This window comes from Pangasianodon hypophthalmus, chromosome 25, assembly GCF_027358585.1.
Source record: "Pangasianodon hypophthalmus isolate fPanHyp1 chromosome 25, fPanHyp1.pri, whole genome shotgun sequence".
NCBI lineage: Eukaryota > Metazoa > Chordata > Actinopteri > Siluriformes > Pangasiidae > Pangasianodon > Pangasianodon hypophthalmus.
In genome coordinates this window covers 16,506,752-16,525,081 of record NC_069734.1, presented here as the reverse complement: position 1 = coordinate 16,525,081, position 18,330 = coordinate 16,506,752, and the positions used below count along the sequence as shown (strand labels likewise).

Here is an 18,330-nt window from a genome sequence, read left to right as displayed (position 1 = left end):
TCTACACAATAACTGTCTACTGCAGAATGACGACACATGGTGTAGAACAGGAAAGCTTTAATTAGAAGTTATATTTCACATGCAGCGCTACACACATTCATCAAAATGAATCACTCAGAAATATTAAGGAGGCAAATGTGTTGTGAAGTTAGAAAACTGAGTTGTGCTCTGGATAGACTAACTGAAAAAAAAAACAACAACAAAAATGAGTAAGATCAGAAAATCTTGATGCATTGTGTCAATGAAAAGTGAGAAATTAGATATAAAACTGAAAAGGAAAAAAAAAAAAACCCAAGAGCAGTGTTCATAACTTCTTGTATATATGTGTATATGAATATACCATACATTTCTGTCGAGTAAAATCTGAAAATAAAGTCTTTTAATTGTTTTCAATTTTGATTTGACTGTTTGTGGCCTTTGACACAAAATTTTCTACCTCAGTCCCTGTTCATTTTTTATCCAACATCCATTCAGTCATACATACATCCACTGATCATTCATTCATCCACTCATCCATCTGTCCATCCACTCATCCATCCATACACCCACTGATCATTCATTCATCCATCCATTCATCCATTCATTCAATTTCTATTTCTTAATTAATGCCTTTATTTAATGCTTTATTCATGTGTTCACACTTTTATTGGCTCGATGCCCTGAGTCCAGTATGGATGAAAGCTGTTGTGCAACCCAAAAATATTAACCCCCTCAACCCCCTGTCCTCTCCCATACTGCCTCCTTCACTGCCTTCTCCAGGGGTTCTTGGGCTTCTCCTCTACCTTGGGCTTCTTCTCTACCTTGGGTTTCTCCTCTACCTTGGGTTTCTCCTCTACCTTGGGCTTCTCCTCTACCTTGGGCTTCTCCTCTATCTTTGGTTTCTCCTCTACCTTGGGCTTCTCTACCTTTGGCGCCTCCTCTGTTTTGCCGAGGCCGGCCAGCAGAGCGGGCAGCTCCTGTGTGATGGCACTCTCGATCTTCTCCAACAAGCAGCCGCTCCTCCAGCCGCAGTGCTTCTGCAGCAGCTTGAATTCTCCCAGTGCGTTCACGTTGAAAAAGTCCTGGTACACCTCTGGCTCTGGCAGATCAAACTTGCTCACGTTGGTTTTGGCCAGCACCGATTTATAGATATAGAACCGGTCAGGATCAGCCACGACTTCCGTCATCACCTCGTGTGGGTCGCCAAACCAGCCAAGCTTCTCGTGATATGTTTGGAGATAACGGTCAACCAGGAGAGCATGAACGCGAACACGGATGGCGTGGCGTCGCAGAAAGGCGATCTTGTTCTCCAGCTGGTTCTCAATGGCCTGCTTTAGGTCCTCCAGGAGGGAGATCTCCTCATGAATGAAGAGTTTTTGGGCAGCATCGAGTGTGTAGTCCTGAGGCCTGAATGAGCCGACGTAGACGCGTGGTGGCTCCGTCACGTTGATCAGTGGTGCCAGACTCCAGAAGAGAGCACCATACACGCGCATCAGCTCCTGCGGCACCAGGCTGTCAGCTTTGTTCAGGATGATGCGGATTTGTGACTCGCGCCCCTTCAATTGCCTGAAAAGCATCTCCAGCTCCAGGCCCACATCCAACTTAGTGGGGTCGAAAACTAGGAAGATCAGGTCTGCTCGATCGATGAACCACTGACACACCTCGTTATAGGGATAACCTACAGGACAAAATAATAATACTTCATTTTCTTTATGTTCCCTATAAATACACCCAAAATAAAATGGAAGTGAAGGGTTAATACTATAAATTTATGTACACTTTTAGAAAAGAAAAAAAAAAAAAAAAAAAAAAAGAGTTCCTAAAGGGGGTCCATTTCTCTCTGAAATCGTCTTTGAAAGAGGAATTCTGAGGGGGGGCACTATGGCTAATAATAAACAGCATTTAGCAAAGGAAAATGTATAATTGTTAATATGGTTAATATGTTGATAACTTTTCTGTAAAGAAACATTTATTTAATATTTATGGAAGGAGTCTCCAGTGTCAGTGCTCAGTAATGGTCAGTAAGCTTTCCTCCGCAGGAAAGTCTTCAGTACAGAGCGGTCTGCGCTACCTCTCTCCTGCTGCTTGCGGTTCTCGATGATCCCCGGGGTATCCACGAGCGTGACCCGCTCCAGCAGCTTGTGTGGCATCTCGACGCCCACCAGCTTCTCCAGGAAACCCTGGCCGAACTTCTCCAGGGTCGAGAAAGAGCGGCCGGTGTCGGTCGCCATGACGATACCCTCAATGGTGCGCACTTTCTCGCCGTGCATTATTACCATGTATTCTGAGGTAGTGGGCTCGGCGCCTGAGGGGGGACAGTCACATTAATGGAAGGAGATGAAAAGACAGGAAAAAGAAAAAGAAAAAATAACAGGGTAATAAATAAACACCACCTATGGTATACCTTCTTTAGAGTGCCTATGTGACCATTTCTCCACCAATATTTGAACTATTTTATGATTTTGAGAACTTCTGGTGTTTCCATTCAGCTTTTCTTATCTGCAACTCTAAAAGCTGGTGGATGGTAGAGAAATAAAACAACATTAATTATTCCCAGTGTTACCTGTGTAGAGTTCTTGTGGTTTGTTGTGCAGATCCAGCAGGTAGTTGATCATGGTGGACTTGCCGACGCTCCAGGGGCCCAGAAACAGCACCATGGGTTTGGAGGCGATCTCAGCATCTAAACCCCAGAGAGTAACAATTAAAGCAGAGACAATGACCATTCGCTACTCATAATAGCCAGAAGAGGGCGACATCTCTAACCTCCATTTTAGATATGCATGTTGGAAGAACATCAGAAGGATCAACAATACTGAAAACCTTTTTTGACCTTGCTGAGATCTGTCAAACGATTTCCTTTTGAAAACTGTGAAAACTTTGTGTCAAACCAAAAAAGAATAAAATACTTAATAATTCAAAAAAATAGACCGAGTCTGGCCAACTGCTCGATCTATACATGACAGCTGACTATTTAATTCAGCTAAATAGTTTGCAATCCACTGTAATTCTGTACAAAAAAAAAAAAAAAAGTCATTTAGCTGGCCATAAGCAATTTCATCCACACCTACATGTCATGCAAAAGCAGCAGTCTGTGGTTGGACAGTTGCAATGTCAATCAAATGGCTTCTTTCCTGTGAAAACAGTTCTTGGCCATGTTGTGTAACTATAAACGAATAAAAAAATGTTCTTTAATAAATAAAAAATTGTAATCTCTGGCAATCGTTAGCCGTTATAGGAAAATAATCAACTTTGGGGTAGTAACCCCATGGCTGATTACTTTGCGTGTTCACTATGTAGAACTCTTGTGGTGGTAACTTTTGCTATAGCTGCAGAAAAGGGGGCCAGGAGATGTTCACCTGAGACCTCGTGCTGTCTGAGCTCCTTGTACTTGTACGCCTCCTCCAAAGGCTTGATGGCTGTGTGATAAATGTGCTGCAGCTTCTTCACGATGGCTAGCGAAAACGAGAGAGGGAGAGACAAAACCAGCAAGACTGAGAAATAAAACAGAGATGAAAAGCCTGACGAGATAATCAATCATTTGATTGTGTATTTGAATTTGGTGAATGGCACAGTGAGCTTTGGCAATCATATCAGAATCATAAGGAACGCAAAAGGACAAAAGCAGAGCAGTGAGAAGAAGATTAGCTCAGAGCACGTTCTCGTTTATTACTCACTTCCTTTATTAAGACATTAAGATAATTAAAACTCTGCTCAGTTATCATTTCAGTGATGGATACGACAGGACAAACTACAATCGCATGAGTGTGTTTTGCTGTGTGTGTGTCTGTGTGTGTGTGTCCAACCCGAAAAGCGCTGAGCAGGGTCAGTCATAGCCATATGTAGCATGTTGTCAATATGAGACCGGTCCCTCATCTTAGGACCCTCTGGAGGCGTCTTCCCTAGTGCCAGAAAAAAGGAAATTCACCTCAGTGTCATCAGTGGCTCTGTTGTTATACTGACTTAAACACTTAAGCAACTATTACTGAGCACATAAAATCTCCAAGGTATTACTATTATTAATACCACAGTGCTGTTGAACTGTCAATTCTCGATCACAACACTGATAGATTTCCTATAACAGCATCCCCCGTTGTGGTTTATTCCTCGCTTAAACCTGCCAGCCCTTTGAATCGGAACCAAAGGTCCAATTTCATTTAATTTCCTCATGTCCACATTTTAAAACCATGACTGCAGGAATGTTAAGCCGTTCCCCAGCAGCAGCTGGCCTGAGAACACGTTGTTATAGATTGCCATGGGGTCTACTGGGTTGGTAGAGCTATTTATGTAGTGGGGTTATGCCTGAGCTCTGTGGTGTCAGGTTCGAGAGCGCGGAGAACAGAGAGGACAAGGCTTCTCCCTTTTATAGCGTCGTTAACACTTTCGTACTCTACGGTAAGACAATACAGCAAAGTTAGGACAGTACTGTTGTGGAGTCGTTTCTTTATATAACTGCCGTGAGACACAGCCTGCAAACGCTTTACCGATACTTGTCTCCTGCCCTAGCTAGTTGCAGTTTCACCCATGAAGACAAGAAAGAAATCTCTTCAAACATCGGCGCAGTTGGGGAAAAAGCTAGCTGACGTAAACGTATTGCTAAATATGAAACAGGCCACTTGCATTAGGTTATACGCCCTGCTCATAAATTATGTAAATTTTCCATAGCTAAACACTAATGCATTGACATCTTTAATACCTGAAACTTCCCGATAATCATACTGGTGTACCTTTGACTGAGCTTTTGCGCGCTGGCTCCTCTGACACGGACTCCTTCACAACTGGTTGCTCCGCGTCAGCAACAGGATCAGCCAAGGCTTCCTCGCCTTGTTCTTGTGCAACATCTGGTTCCTCAGCAGCCAGAATTGTGTCTTCTACTGAAACTTTAGTATCTGCTGGCGCTTCGGATTCATCTACAGGTGCAGCTTCTGCCATTAACTTTCCAGAGATGGTGTCACTCTCCATGGCTTCTTCCTCAACCACATCATCCTCATGTTCCTGAGGTTCCTCTGCATCCTCCTCCTCCTCTCCAGTAGGAGTCACTGTGGGATCTTCTTCTTCAGCCACATCCTCTTCATCTGCTCCCTCCTGTTCCTCGTTCTCTACCTGCTCCTCCTGTTTCTCATCTTCCAACACTTCCTCTTGGATTTCATCCACCTGCTCTGTCTCCTCTTCACTCAGACTTTCACCTACTTCACTCGAAACCACCTCTTCGTCTTCGTCCTCCTCCTCCTCACTGGTTACATCCCCTCTGGTGGGGGGGACCAACTGAGAACCGGTGCTGCAGGGCTGGCAAACGGTTCGCTCAGGTGCAGGTGTATCATTAGAGGAACTCTGGCTAATCTCCTCTGTGCCGTCGCAGCAGGGGAACAGGTCTCCCTCCGGCTGGAGCTTCAGACGCATCAGCGCCTCATCTTCGTGCACCTCACTCACCGAGTCTAGAAAAGGAGGAGATTAATGGATCTGTAACTAAGTCTAGACACAGGAAAACATTACATTTGTGCAAAATCTATGAAAAAACTACTGAACTTTCAAAGCAATGAAACTTGAAAAGCTACAAGACTACTGTGTAGCTATGTTTGGAAAAGACAAGAGACTACTGAATCTGTATCCTACTCACTAAATATAGCATCAAGAGACTGGTGAACCTTGATATCAATCTAGAAAATCTAGAAAAAAAACAGGTTTATTGATTCTTTATCTCCAGCAATTGAATCTAGAGATATGAGACCACAGAGTCTGTATCCCACTCACTAAATCTAGATTCAAGAAATGAGTGAATGCCAACATTAACCACTGAATCTAGAAAAAAAAAAAAAAAACAGTGATTTTGTGCTTCAAGTAATTGATTCTCTAACTAAGTTCAGACCCAGGAAACAAGTGAATGCCATTGAATCTAGAAGAAAAAAAAAAATACAGGACAGTACTGATTCTGTACCCCCGTCATTTGCTCTAGACACAGGACACAGGAATCTATCTACCCCATTCACTATATATAGAGATAAGTGAACTTCAATATCAAGTACTGAATCTTCAAAAATAAAGTAAGGCTCTTAATCCTCTCTGCTCCAGGGGCAACGTATCATATGTGAAAAAAATAATTTCAATGTACTGTAATGTGTTATGTGGCAAATAATGGCTTCTTCAATTAGCAAAAAAAAAAAAAAAAAATCCAGTCAGGTGATGAGTGAGCATCGATATCAAGTACTGAATCTTAAAAACAAACAAACAAAAACCCATGAAAGTACTGATTCTGTACCTCAGTAATTGATTCTAGAGACTAGAGACTACTGAATCTGTATGCCACTCACTAGATATAGAGTCAAGACTCAAGTAAACCTTGATATCAAGTAATGAATCTAGAAAGAAAATGCATATTACTGATTCTGTACCTCATTCATTGATTCTACAATTAGTCCGAAAAGTCAATGAGAGTAAAACTACATGTACAACATAACTTATTTTTGTATTTATTATTTACAACATATGCTCTATGCATTTCCTCAGCCACTGTATCATGTTTTTGTGGATGTTACTCAACAGATTCCCATTGGTTCCTGACTTTTTGGACACCCCGTAGAGGAAAAGCGAATATTGTAATTTCTGGGGGAAAAAAAACAGTAGCGAAAGTGATAGTTTGACGTGTGTGGTGTGTCAGGCTTCTGACTGATGCAATTTGTACTGTTTTTGGGAGAATGGGAATTCTAATACTGGTGATGCACTGGAAGGAATCCCAGGAGAGCAGAGAGTACAATGGCCCTGTTCTCTGGGCGGGATTGTTTTTTTGTTCTTCCTTGTTAATCGGATTGACTGTTAGCTCACGTATACAAAGTTGGTTGGTTAGCACTCTTCATAAAGCGTATGTAGGTGTCCTGATGCATTGCCTGAGCAGATGTTAGCTTCACGTGTCTTGGTTTTGGCCTACTTGATTGGGAGCTGTTGGTAGTACAGCAAGGGAGACTCAACTAGCACATTGGAAAAAGCTACAGCTGTTTCGCATGGGTTTCCTCCAGGTTCTCCAGTTTCCTCCCACCTCCGATAAACATGTCGCTACATGGATTCCCCTGTGATGTAAATGTGTGTGTGCATGACCTGGATAGAAACAGTTACGGAAGATGAACAAACAGAGAAGATCCGGTTGGGTTTTCCATAAGAACAATGTGAGTTAGGTCACAGGTCACCACAGATCTAATTGTATGAAATATATTTCACTTTTACAAAGTGAAACAATCAGTGCAGATGATATTAAGAATAGTTCTCTGATTTGTGAGTGTCTGTCTGTGTGTTCACGCTAGCGGAAAGAGATATGCCTATGCCGAGCGTAAAGGCACCAATGTCAAATCCCTCGAGCAGGAACCATCACCTGACTACTGGCATTTGTGTCAATGACGTCTTTGTATCTGACTCAGATCAAAATAGATGGCTTGTGTGCAGGCCAGAATGTGATTTTCCTCATGGTATGGAAAAGAGTGGTACCAAATGATTCCATGGGTCTGGAACAATGTGTCTTTTGGGATTACAGTATCAGGATTACAAAATATGATCTGCCAAAAGCGTCAAATTAACTCGGGTAATTAAAGCACCAGATCTTGGTCATTACTCAAAGGTCAGATATTTTAAAGCTCAATGAAGGTAAGTCCAGCAGCTAAATTGTTAAACATTTTAATTTAGTGCTAGTCTTTAGTTAGTGCTTTACAGTACACAGACAAACACGATATGGTGCAGTTCCTAAATGCCATGACATACAGCAGCTCTGCAGGGAACCGTGCACTGACCCCAAGCCTCTGTGATAGACAGCAGGGAATGAGGCAGTGCATGTGCGTTACAGCTATGCCTGGATCACAGACCTTGATCTCTCTTGTGTGACCGGCTAGAGTTTCACCCCAGTGTTATAAAAGGACGCCGCTGCATAGTGACAGTCTGATTCTCAACTCCGCGAGAGTAACTTACAGTCAAATCGGAGGCTGATGCGAGCAGACTAGTCAGTACGTAGAAAGAATTCTGGAGATTCCACTGCCTACGCAGTGCTGTTTAATACCAAAGCATGCTGGGATTCAAGGGAAGTCAAGAGATTAACAGCAGCACCACTTTAGTTCAGTGAAACACAGTCTAGTTGAATTCTCGATTTTGATTGCTTACTTTTTTAGTTTTCGGGGACTCGTATGACAGACACTCCACACTCCAAAGATTTTAAGGATGTGTGTAATCATTTATATGGCAAAGTTTTCTGTCAGGCAATGTTTATTAACATTTATGGAAGGAGTCTCCAGTGTCAGCAGTTTGTAACAGTCAGATGTAAAGCTGTAACTAAGTTTTCAGGACAGAGGAGTTTACGCTTTGCGATTTCTCGTCAGTAACGTGACCAACTGTAATGATTTAAAAAAATTTTTTTTTTAGACACTAATGAGGGAATGATTGTTTATAGTTGTTATAATGATGGGAAGTTAGTTTTAATTACAGGAAGTAATATGTTTCGCGGATGTGCCGCAATAGTAAACATAGCTCTAAACATAAAACGTATGTTATTAAAATGTCCTTTAATAAATAAAAACATTGTAATCATTGACAAATGATATAGCTGTGGTATAAGGGGAATAACATACTTCAGGACATGCGGTTATGGGAAAATAATCAACTTCAGGGTTTTAGTGGTAATTCCACTTAGTCACCAAGTCGTTGATTATTTTCCTCTAACAGCATACCCTGAAGTGCTTTATTTCTTACATGTATGGTTTCCTTTTCAGAAATGAGAATGAGAACTCATTGAGGAAACTTATTCGAAGCATCCTTAAGAAACAGACTTGAAATTCCAAGGTTGTTAATGTTAGAATATTTAGTATGTTGCCATTTTCTCTCCTGGTGGGTTCATGAAATGTTAACCAGATTGTCTCTGCTCTGAAATATCTCATTTCTGTCCAATAAATTTAGCTTGACCCAATATATTTCATTTCTTCTTCTGAAATGCTGCAAGATCAAAGGCGTTGACTGGAGGCGGACTTTTAATCACTTTAATTTTGCTTCCAATCATAGCCGCGGTCCTCCGCGAAACAAAAGCAGCGCTCCCTTTATTGGCAGAGCAGCTTTGATGTTGAATGCGTACGCGAGGTGCCGGCCTGCCTCGGTGATTCAGCTCTAACGACGAGATCCGTCATGGGCACCAAATTGCCCTTGGTGTGAATCAGCTCCGGAAATAGCAGCAAGAGAACAGTGGGTGCTGTTTGTGTGTGTTTGTGTGGGGCGGTAACTAGAGCAAGGTTTAGCCCCCGTCATTACACATACACATGCAACATGCTAATTCGAGTCTTACAGATTTACATAGTTACATTAATACAAAAAACATGGAGAACAATTAGCATAGAGCATCCTATCTGATCCACAACGGCTTTAGCATTTGGAGCACTAACACTGACACTAGACTATCAGTTTATGTGTTACTCTGAAGCATCTACTTCTATAAATCATCTATAAATCTATAATATAAAAACAAAATTCCAGTGTGTAGCTCAACACTGTAACATTACAGAGACAGCCTGAAGAACCAGAAACATTTTTCCTTAGCGTATTTTGGTGGCCGTCCCAGATGAAGACGGGAAGCGGGATTCTTTAAACTCACAATACAACGAGAACAGAAAGCTCCTAGTTAGCAAAACAGTTTATTTAAAATATATATATATATATAATTACATTGCTTAGCAATGTTGTTTGAAGAAAGAATATAAGGAATTGGGATCTAGCACAGACTATATATAATTTACCACAGAAGAATATACTGCAAGTGAGCACTTTAACCAACAAAATGGAGGAGAATGCTAACAGCTAACTGCTTTCCTTCCCACACTATTAGCTTCATACCCTCCACCTCACAAAAAGTCAATTGAATCAATGCATAATTAAAAGCTGATTTATTCAAATTATTATTAGAAAATATTTTTTTCAGTTGTTACTGAATGTCAAAAAGTTGCTTAGCATTTAGCAAAGTGCACATAATGACCAATAACTAGCCTCCTAGAAACTAGGTAGCTACCTAGCTTAGCTAGGTAAATGTAGCACATGTGATGTAGGAATAGTGTTATGTATCTGACTGTTATTATGATTTTTTTTTTTTAAATTAATGTTACTTCTAGGGTTTTATAGTAAGTTTATAACAAATACAATACAGAATATTATTCAAATTTTCAAGTAAATAATTTTTTCAAGTAGCTTTAAACTTAGTTTGCACTACATGTTAAACAATTAGCAATCAAGCTTCCTGTACTTGTTAGCAACATTAGCCTCGTAGCTCCAGTGCACAACTGAAGAAGCAAGCTTCAGACACCAAACATATCTTGGCTGATAACTTCTTAAAGTCTGATCAGAATTGAGGTGCCTGTTTCAACAGCACCCAAGACTGAAATAGCAAATCTATGCTAATGTTGCTAAGGCTACACAAGAGGTGTGTTTTTTTTCCCCAGCAGAGGGCATCACGTAGTCTTTCTGCTAGCTTGGGCTCAGCTCGGCCATTCACAGCGTGCTTTTAGATCCCTGATCTTACTCGTAAAAAAAGCTCTCAGCTTGACTTAAGCGTCTCTACTGAATGAAGTCAAGCTGGAGTAGATGGAAATTATTTTTCCACACACCCTCAGATACACACACACACGCGCTCTCTTTCTGACATAGTGGGACTTCTTAAAGCGTCGCAGGAACAGACTTACAGTACATGAGAATGACCCTATTTGCTTAGCTAGCACCATAGAGTTGTACCGAAAAAAAAAATATATATGGTTAGATATAATTGTATATATATATATTAGTTACATTTCACTCTAGTAGCCAATTAGCTGAGACGATGTTTAGTGTTTAAAGTTTGTTTCTTTAGTTTTGCACTGGAGCTTCGAGTTGCTAAGTATATGTTTCATCCAGTCATTTTTGCCCACCCTTGTTAAGCAGTTCTAGTAATTCTGGAAATCTCTTTACAATTTTATACACACACATATATATATATATATATATATATATATATATATATATATATATATATATATATATATATATATATATAAAATATCAACTGGGGAAAAAAAAAAAAAAAAAAAGAACTGTTGTAATGCTACATCACATATATTTCATGTCGAGGGAAATTCTTATGAAATATTGTAGAAAATACTATACTAGATAAACTTATACTGTACATAACCAGCTAACATGAAGTCTGATTACAGTTAGCTAGCTAGTTTCTAGAGAGGGCTAGTTATCAGTAATTATGTGCACCTCGCTAAGTGCTACGCAACATTCTGAATTTCCTTATCAGAGATAGAATAAAGAAAATGTCAAAGCTTGAAAAGCACATTTTCCAATCATAATTTGAATATAACTTAGCAAACACTTCTATTTAAATTACAAGACCAAGCTAACTAGCTAGATAGCTAATTCACCCAAAGTGTTTTCTCTTCACAACACTATCCCCCACAGGCTAGCTAATATGCTGTTTGAATAAAATTATTAGCTTATATTCTTGATTAGATGCTAGCTAAACTTAGGCTACCTATTATGTTGTGTGATTAAAACCAGTAGCCATTAAAACCATTAGCTAGCAAGTGTTAGCCTAAAGGGAGCTGGGAGTGAAATTTTGTTCAAATATTAACCCCGGCTTTTTATTAATTATTCGCTGCCGAGGCGTTGAGGGATTCTTGTGGGATTCTGTTCCCTGTAGGAAATGGGAAGTAGCGCACGTTAACCTTCACAGAATCACTAGAGACAGACGTGATGGAAAATTAAATTACAGTTAACGTGGTTAGGGAATGAGGGAGTCCTCCGAGAAAGATTTATGGAGGACACTCCCACGTTACCCAAAGGTTTAGGTTGACTTTAGAGAGGGTTCTGTCACGTTGCAGCAGTCTGTGTATGATGTTAGCATAAAATGCTAATTCAGTTCTTTGAGCTAGAACTCTTCAGGAAAACATTAAGCAACATTAAGGTGGTTTTCAGAAGAAAACAAACAAACAAACAAAAAATGATTGTTTCCCACAGAAACACCTCATCTTTTCGAGACTAAACACCGAAAATATGACCAAAATGGCTGCCGACTCATTAACTTGATATGTAGCTATTTGATATTGTGATATTGTATTATTTTTTATATTTACATCATCTCAGCTCATTTTCATTAATCGATTTATAAAATGATAAAATTGTGCAAAACCTTTCACTGATAGCATCCTGTTTCTTTTTTCTAACCTTTAACTAGCCGTATTTCGAGTTAACTGAGACCTAAGCTGGCAGTTGTAGTGAGAATTATGATTTTTTTTTTTTTTTTTAGGTTTTAGTCAGAGCTACATGCTAACAGTCAACGAGGAAAAATAAATCTATATAATAACATAATAACATGCTAATTTCTATATTGGTGTAGCTTTACTTTAGAGAGTGGATGAGTAGCTAGTGTAGTAGCGGTATGTGTGCAAGAGGTGAGCTCCGTGTGTGTGTGTGTGTGTGTGTGTGTGTGTTTAGTGTATGTATAGAGAGAAAGAGAGACAGAATATGTCTATGTTTATGTGTTAAGTTGACATATGTGTCTTGAACCAGGCAAAACAAATGTAACCGTAAATAGGCAGTGATGTAGTAGTCGAGACAGACCCCACAATGCCTCTCTTCCCCCAACCAAGACATGTGTTGTCTATGAAGTTTGTCTCTTTCTATTTGTACAGTAGCTATGAGGCTAATGTAGCTAATGTAATGGAATCTGATAGATAAAGCGTCACACTTGCTTTGAAAGACGTGTTTGCTTTTAGCTCTTTGACACCATTTTTGTCCATTTTTATGGATAAAAGTGTCAGAAACCACTTCAGTAAAGAGGTGTGTTATGATTTAGGTCTGCATGATGCTAACTGGCAGCTGAAACCATATTATTCTTTAGCTACATTAGCCTTGTAGGTTTAAATTTTAGTGGAACTACTTGCTAAATTTATGCATTCAGACAGTCGAGTCATTGCTAAATGTTTGTGTGCTGAACAAAATTACTGCATGTCTTTTCTTACATTTGGATGGAAAGTGTGGGATTAAAATGGAGGAAGTGGTCACCTTCTTTGGTGTCTAGTGGAAGCCAGCGACAGCAAATTTAAGCCCTTAAAATGATGTCATTGGTCAAAAAGGTTGAGAACGCCTGGGTGGTGCCATTTGAATTTTGGAGCAAATGTTGGAAAATTCGGAACCAGCAAGGTGTGTGTATTGGGAAAACCCCGAGTGCTAAAACAGGCCCCTACTGTAGCAGCTCTAGCTCCACTGTTCCTGTAAAGAATGTCCCTACAAGGTCGTCGGGACGGAAATAAACAGTGCTGAAGTGATGGCAGCTGCACAGACGGCGGACGGTGTGTGTGTGTCAGGGGGAGGTTGGTTTCAGAGTGGAAACGTCTGTCACGTGTGTGAGAATGTTTAAGGGATGGCCAAGCTACGTCATCTTTTCTCCCAAAATGCTGTTTCGCTACATGCGACCAAACTGCACAAACGCAAGAAGAGACTTAAACCTTTATATCCTAGCTAAAACATTCACATCCTGAGGGGTCAGAGGTCATAAACAGGTCAACCATGCACTGTTTTCTTTAATATTTCTAATGAGAATGCTAACATTTTGGAGTGATCCTAGTGACCCTAAAGCTAACCCTAATATTGTTGATTATTGGGATTTCCCCCCTTCGGCCAAATGTAATCAATCAGCCATTGCATGTTTGGTGTCTGGAGTGCACTGGAGCTACATAGCTAAAGTTGCTAATAGTCTACTCTAAGGGAAGTGTATAGCCTCCAATTTAGCATCATGCAAGCTAAATGGTGTTGCAGCAGCCTGCAACAAATTGTTCATTATTCATTGCGTAACAGTCATCTATTATAAACGGACAAAAGTCACAGCTCTATCTTTAAGTTGAATCACTTTCTTCTTCAGTGCATAGTTTGGTGTCGGCATAAGACTCGGTTAGGGGGGCGTGGCCTAAAATGTTTACATTTGGATCCTAAGGTAGAATCCTATATTAGAAATGATTCAAAATATAGTACAGTCCCAAATTGATAAATATGGACTTATTCTCCTATTTTCAAACAGTTTCGGTTAACACCGTGTTATATACCCTTGTTTTTTTTTTTGTTTTTTTTGGGTCCAAAAGGGGTGGGTTAAGTTAAAATACCTGTTTCTCACGAAGCGCAAGTCCAATCCAGCTGAAATTTAGTGTGCTGCAGTGTTGTGATAATCAGTAAGTGCATTTCTAATGATGACTAGGTTATGTTATATAAAAAAAAAAAAATAAAAAAAAATGGCCGCCGTTAGCCAATCAGCATTCAAGCATGGATTAGTATTAAGATACTGTTGTGAAACTTGAAAAGCATGTTCGGATATGGTCTATTTGTTGTTACCAAGAACTGGCCACTGGCGGTGCTATTTGAGAAAGGTGCTTGGACCCCACATATCGCTACTGGCAGCTATATTTTAGTGTGTTCCCCCCCCCCCCCCCCCCCCCCCCCCCCACAAATCAATACTTTAGTAAAAAAAAAAAAAAAAAAAACAATCAAAATGGCAGTAGCTGCTGAGATGAAGACAAGCCAGTTAAAATAACAGGAAGTGGCTGACTAGACATTAAAATATCTCAAACTGTCAGTCAATTTGCTAAAAATGATATTTTATATATATATAAAAAAAAAAAAAAAGATCAAAATGATCATATATTCATGTTTACATATGAAGCCAGTCTCGAATGTTAGAAATGATTCAAGTTATAATATAGTCCCTTATTAACTTTTTTAATATTAATAAATACAGACTTTTTTTGCTATTTTGAAAGAGTTTAGGTTCCAGTGGTGTTATTTTGATGAGGCGAGCATGTGATGATTTAAACACGCAGATTGCAACAGTGCTAAACTGGTAGCCATGAGCTTCCCATAATTAAAAACTTACTGGCACACTAGACTTTTTATAAAGTTGGCCAGGGACTGGTTTTTGCTTTTTAAATATTAATAATTGTCAAAAAATTTCATATAAACATCCAAGAACACAATGAGACTCAATTCTGATGTTTGGGTTTAACTTCACGAACATAACATAAAAAAAAAAATTATGCATAGTCTGGTGTGTGTGTGTGTGTGTGTGTGTGTGTGTGTGTGTTTTCACATTTTCTGTGTGCGCACAGTTTTAACTTAAGCAACTAGCATCTTTGCTGCCTAGCAAGCTAATCAGTCTAACTGTTGTATCATAGAATAGAAACCATATGAAAATCTTTGGCTGTAGTTAGTTTTATGGACAAATCAAACAACTAGCCATCATTAGCATCTGTAAGCTAACAATTATTTACAGTTTTAATGGCATTTCTTTTCACAATTCATGAAATGAAGTCCGGTGTTGTTTGCTGCTGAGATGAATACAAGCTAGCTGGCTAAAATAACTGGAAATGGCTGACTGAAAATCTTACACAAGATATCTCCAAGTGAGTCTGCCAGTTGGCTGAAAAAAATACAATGAATGGAAAAGTATAGAGGAAATTAAACCAGTGTATTTAGTATATAAAATACTGAAGCATGGCACTAACGCAAATCTACTTGTGTGTAAATTGGCAGGTACGAGGGAGAGTTCGGCTGAACATGAGCCGTCTGACATTCACCTGCACTCAACGCAACACTCCCAAACGAGCTGCTGTTGATCCTTAAGAAAACAAGATTCGGCATTACATATACAGTTTCTCTGGAAAATATTTGGTCAAAGAGCTTATAATACACTCACGATCCTTCATAAGAATTAGCGTAAATATGAGTTAGAGGGCAGGTTACACATGAACGAAGTCATACTTACACATGAGCACTTCAAAAACGATTTTTATTCCCAAATTTCTGATTAGTTGGTGACTTTTGCCCTGTCAGTGACAGATTCAGTGGTTTATGGTTGGTAAGTCTTTATTTTTCTAAATACGACTCTTTTTTTTTTTTTTTTTTTTGTAGCTACTGATTAGGCTGTAGAAGTTGGTTGTATCATTTATGTACATTTTTAACAATAGAATATTAATAATAATAAAAAGGCTAGCTAACTGGGTGATGTTAGCAATGCACATAATTTCCTGTCTCTGTTTTCCATCATATCTGTAGAGCATGGCTTCTAATGTGATAGTTTGAAGCAAAGTTACCACCCTGAAATTCATTATTTTGCAATAACAGCACTTCCTGACGTGTTTAAATACTCTTATATTACAACAGTTTGTCAACGATTAATTTGTTAAATAACGACACCAACTGTTTTATAGCTTATTGTCACGTTTAATGCTGTGGAACGTCCACTGTTACTACTAACGCAACAACAACAATAACTACAGTCGTTCCCTCACAAGCCTAAAGCGCAAACCCCTCTGTCCTGAAGACTTTCCCATGGTGGAAAACCTACTGACGGTTACAAAGCAATTTATATACGCAAGTCCCTGTGAATGAGCTGTTACTATAGAAACGTATTAACGTATTAGAACACGAGCGTTCGACCAAGAAGTCGAAGTCACACGGCCACAGTTTCCTTTCTATTCTTTACATTTAGGACGTGACCGAAAGTGGGTCCACTTCTAGCATTTTTAATACACACTCTATAGAAGTTATTCTGAGTTTCTGAGTTTCCCATGTACGATATCTGCTACTCTGACTGAATAGAGAGAACATGTTCTTACCGGCGGTGGTGAGGGCCAGCAGGGTGAGCAGGCAGGACAGCGCGAGCTTCATTTTCGACTGCCGGGGGTGACAAGCCTCTCCTGCAAGCTATATATACTCCCTCAGAAGGGCATGGGGCATAAATATGACAGCTGCTGTGATTGACAGCAGCTGCTTGGGCCAATCAAAGAGCTGGCAGAAAGGTGAAAGAGCGACAGAGATATCAGAGAGGAAATCTGACGCAGGAAACAAATCCCAACGACAGGCCAGTTTTCTGGATCCAGGTTGTTCCTGGTCCTGAGATAAATTATATTGGAGAGCTGTGATGGAGATGATAATAAAATTCTGCATGAACAATGTATAGATTTTACAATATAGTTAATTTAATACATTACTTCATATCTGAAGCAAGTAAATGAAGATTTTGAGTGCTTCTATTTTTTTCTTTTTTAGACATATGAGAAGTTTCCTTTCATGGCTGTACTACAGTTGTATTATTTATTTCTTTTTTTTTTTTTTAAACTCAAATCTCTCCAGAATTCTGGACTGAAACCTGGTTTCATTAAGTAAGTAGTAAAACTCTTGGAGGTGTGCTGCCATTTACCACCCCGAGGTTGATTATTTTCCAATAAAAGTACATCCCAAAGTGTTTTATTCCTCTTATACCACAGCAATTTGTCAACACTAACAATTCTTATTTATTAAAGAATGACATGTTGTACTTTTTGTCCATTTGTAATTGATATTGTTGTGGAACGTCCTCACAACATGTTAATTCCTCTTACTTATGTTATAATAGCTATAAACCGTCTTAGCTGCCTCTCTTTTATTCTCTCTCTTGACTAAGAATAAGACAAAAAAAAGAAAAAAAAAAGAAAGCTTGGCATGTTACAGAGAAACCGAAAAGTGCAAACTCATCCGTCTTGAAGTCTTTCCAGTGGCTGAAATCTTAAAGTTACAGCTTTACCTCAGATAGTTACAAAGCGCTGACACTGGAGACTCCTTGCTGAAACTGTGCCATAGCAACAAATATACTATATTTACAGCAAATAACAAAAACATTTTTTTAAAAAGAAAATGTTTATTTCTAGTCTACTGTTATAGAAAATGAAGTGTTTAAAATAAAAGTAGATTGATGGTTTTTCATGAACTCAACCAGCCATGATAATGGAGCCAAACACACACACACACACACACACACACACACACTTGTGTATTAGATCATGATCTTGCTTTTATGTACGTAAATATAACCATAATTGGCCACCTGACGTCACCGCAGGACAGCTCTGATTGGTCGACTGGTTTCACGCGCCTTCTCTTTAGACGGCGTTTCGAACTGTAACCGCCAGGTGGCGCGCGCGCTCACGTGGGACAATTTAAATTTCAACCGTCATTTAAAAAAAAAAAAAAAAGAAAGAAAGAATACTTCAATTAATTATAAACATCTTTCTTCTGAAAAATAGGAAAACCGCAGACGTAAGCGCTTTGAGGCTACGTCCTAAACCTTACACTACCGCACTACATAGTGTGTAGACTGCTAAACAGTAGGCTATATGCGCTATTTAGTATGCGCAGTGCGCCTCTAAGCTTGTGATTGGGAGAGAGCTGTGGGCGCGTGTGGGCGCGAGGCGGCGCCTTTGAGCTGGCTGAATCCCATAGAGCTCCCTATCCCCTATTCAAGCGCACTACTTAGGGCGCAAAAACAGTGGGGGTTTCCGAGGC

The 18,330-nt window shown here is 39.6% G+C and overlaps 1 protein-coding gene across 1 annotated transcript; it reads right to left on the bottom strand.

Moving 5' to 3' along the window:
- Window positions 1–42: 42 nt before the first annotated feature.
- LOC113547578 (sarcalumenin) lies at window positions 43–16,733 on the bottom strand. Its single transcript, XM_026947983.3, has 7 exons — window positions 16,626–16,733; window positions 4,704–5,411; window positions 3,783–3,878; window positions 3,336–3,431; window positions 2,543–2,659; window positions 2,051–2,284; window positions 43–1,657 (listed from the first exon to the last, which is right to left on the bottom strand). The coding sequence occupies exons 1-7, from the start codon at window positions 16,675–16,677 to the stop codon at window positions 744–746; spliced, it is 2,217 nt and encodes a 738-aa protein (XP_026803784.3). The 5' UTR covers window positions 16,678–16,733; the 3' UTR covers window positions 43–743.
- Between the last annotated feature and the right edge of the window lie 1,597 nt (window positions 16,734–18,330).